General features: G+C 25.4%; 1 protein-coding gene across 1 annotated transcript in view; it reads right to left on the reverse strand.

Annotated features, from left to right (window-relative positions):
- Positions 1 to 248: 248 nt before the first annotated feature.
- LOC102673101 (UNC93-like protein MFSD11) overlaps positions 249 to 3,031 on the reverse strand; it is a 29,315-nt gene continuing 26,532 nt past the window's right edge. Inside the window, exon 2 of the mRNA XM_006612341.2 lies at positions 249 to 1,567. Within this exon, the coding sequence (XP_006612404.1) occupies positions 296 to 1,567 (1,272 nt within the window). The 3' untranslated portion in view covers positions 249 to 295. The remainder of the gene's footprint in view (positions 1,568 to 3,031) is intronic.

Below are 3,031 nucleotides of genomic sequence, written 5' to 3' on the forward strand. Positions count from 1 at the left end.
AACTATTTCATTAAATATATATATATATATAACTTGCCTTATTTAATAAGTATTATAATTCATAATATATAAAAATACAGTCTTTTATGAAATGGTATTAAACACTAGAATTACATGATTATAAGTGATTCGACAAGATATAATTTCACTGCTTTTTTTTACTTGTTATATAAATACATCAGGATAAAATCATTGAATTATTTATATTATTTTTCTATCTTTTTTTGCATATGGAATAAAATAAATTCTTTTTCTTGAGCATTATTTGTTCTTCTTTTATTTTTTTTTGAAGTTTTTATTCACTTGTCAAATCGCTCTCCGATTGTGTATTTTCTCTTTCTCTTCTTGTGATGTATTCCACGAAACAAAACGTAATTGTACCAATAATGATTGTAATTGTTAAAATAAGAAGCTGTACATAAAGATAAACAACACTGCTGTAAGCGAAACTTATTGCAGCAGCGACCGATTGGCAAAACTTAAAAAGTGCAAAAGCAGGTGCGCTTTGTTGCACAAAAAGTAATCCTAATAACGAATAAACTTGCGTGTTAAAGCAAGCATCACCGAAACCTAGAGCGAGACTTCCGGCCATTGCTAAAATCGGTGAAGGATTAATATATCCTATACTATCAGTATCTTTGAATGGTGAATCATTTGGTAGATTAATAAAAATTGTAATAAAAGCAAACATATGTACGCAAAATCCAATAATCACCACCGACCAAACGCCACAAATACGAGATACTTTCGAACCAAAAATACCGAAAAGAGCTCCACCAATTACTTCTCCGATTCCAATAAAAATTCCAGAAAGACCGATTAAACTTTTACGCGAATCACCAATCGCTTTAGTAAACCCAATACTTGATGAATAGATTCCTGAATAAAAAGTCAATACTAATCCAGTGTATATAAAAGTCAAAGATAACAAAAGCATTCTAGGCGTAATAAAGAGAGTTAATGCATCGATTAAAGCATTCCAGGCAGCTAACAATGGCTTATTCCTTGCAGGTTCTGGTATTCGAAGTTCTTTATCCGCACTTGAAACACCTTCAGCTTCGCCCAAAACTAGACTGTTCGAAACCTTTCTCAATGTGATCAATAAACACATACCAAGGGCCGCCAATCCAGTGAGTACACTGAATACGAGTATTCTGATCGATGCATCAATCTTAGGATGAGTAAACATAATATATACAAATAGATTACCAGCGAACATTGAACACTGAAAAATCGCCCAAAATACTCCAGCATTTCTGGACATCGTTTCCGAATCACTATTTTCGGTTAAATATTGGCCATGTCCGGTCCAAATCAATGCAGCTCCAAAACCTAAGATACATGATGCGCCATAGAGTAAAGCGTCTTGCGGCCAGAGGAAAGATCCTATGAATAAGACGTAGCAGCAAGCCCCTGTTAATATAGCAACCCTTGGCCCTGTTATGGAGATGTATGATGGTGCTAACCAGTTGCAAGTGGCAAAGACGGCATAGATTATCGCTAAACTAGTGTAGGCCTCGCCGGTGAAATTTGGATTATCTTCTCTAATACTTTGCAGCACGGTTTTCTGCACAGAAAATAAACCTAATGTAATAGAAAGTTTAACATATTATTAACATATTTAAAATAAATAATGAAAAAAAGATGATTTTTAATGTAAAAATATAGATATAAAAATATAAAAATAGATATAAAAAAATATAGATATATCAAAAATATAGATTAAAAATTTATTCATATTTTCATTGAATTTCATTTTCGAGAAAATTATGTTAAAAAATTGAATATACATGTACATTTATTAAATATGATCTGATCAACATTATATCAATCTGATTAACTATTAAATGTTTGTCTTTAAATAATAGTTAATATTACTTTTAAAAAGTAATAAAAAGTAAATCTTAATAGTTTAATTATTTTAGTTCATAAGTTAATAGAAATGTCTTTCATTGAACTATAAATAATCATTTAATAATAATGTATTTAAATTTCACTTAATCAAATATATATGATATTATATATATGATATATAAATGATCAATTAATTAATTGATAATTGATATTAATGATCAATTATTAATTTATAACTTTCATTCTTTTAGAACAAATTATCTAATATTACTGCAACAAGAAATAATATATATATTATTATATTAATATATTAATTACTTAAATATATATAGAAATTAAAATTTAATAATTAAAATTTGATTTTCTCAAAAACAAAACTCTATATGAAAAAATTCATTTCTATATTAATAATAGAAATTTTATTTCTATTATTTTATTCTATTTATATATATTTCCAATTCATTTTTATACTAAAAATCAGCATTTTTTCATCTTTGATACCGCAAACGCTATATTTTCGCTAGATTAAACTTAAACAATATTTATCTTTGCCTTTCAAATATGTAAATTATTCAACATGATCTGTTTTGATATATTTAACAGATAATTCTAAATCAAATGTTTTTTTTTATTAAAATTTTTTATGTTAAAAAATTAATTGCAATTAATTGCAATTATTAATTAATTAAAAGCAATTGTAAAAGATCAATATAGTATAATAGTATATACTTTAACTAGTATATACTATATAGTATAGTAATATAGTATATACTTTAACTTATTAACAATAAATATAATATTAAACATATAACTTTGCATAGTTTTATTTTTTTCATCATAACATTATTTTCCTAATTTATTTGTGACAAATTCTGATCTTAATTTTTCTAGTTTTGAAATTTCTTAGAATTCGATATTAAAAAATTTATAAATTAAAAATAACTATAAGACATAAGTTATATGTTATTTCTTATTTATCTTCAGTTTTTCAAATATAATTTCTTCTTTTAATATGTTATACTATAGATCGTTAAAGAATAAATAAAACTATTTTGTCTCACATTATTTGGCATATAAATTTGTATATATATATGTAATATATATATGTGTAATATATATGTGTAAATATGTGTATATGTATATGTATAATGTATTACATGTGTGTGTGTGTGTGTGT

The sequence above is a fragment of the Apis dorsata genome, unplaced genomic scaffold (genome assembly GCF_000469605.1).
Source record: "Apis dorsata unplaced genomic scaffold, Apis dorsata 1.3 scaffold_109, whole genome shotgun sequence".
Lineage (NCBI taxonomy): Eukaryota > Metazoa > Arthropoda > Insecta > Hymenoptera > Apidae > Apis > Apis dorsata.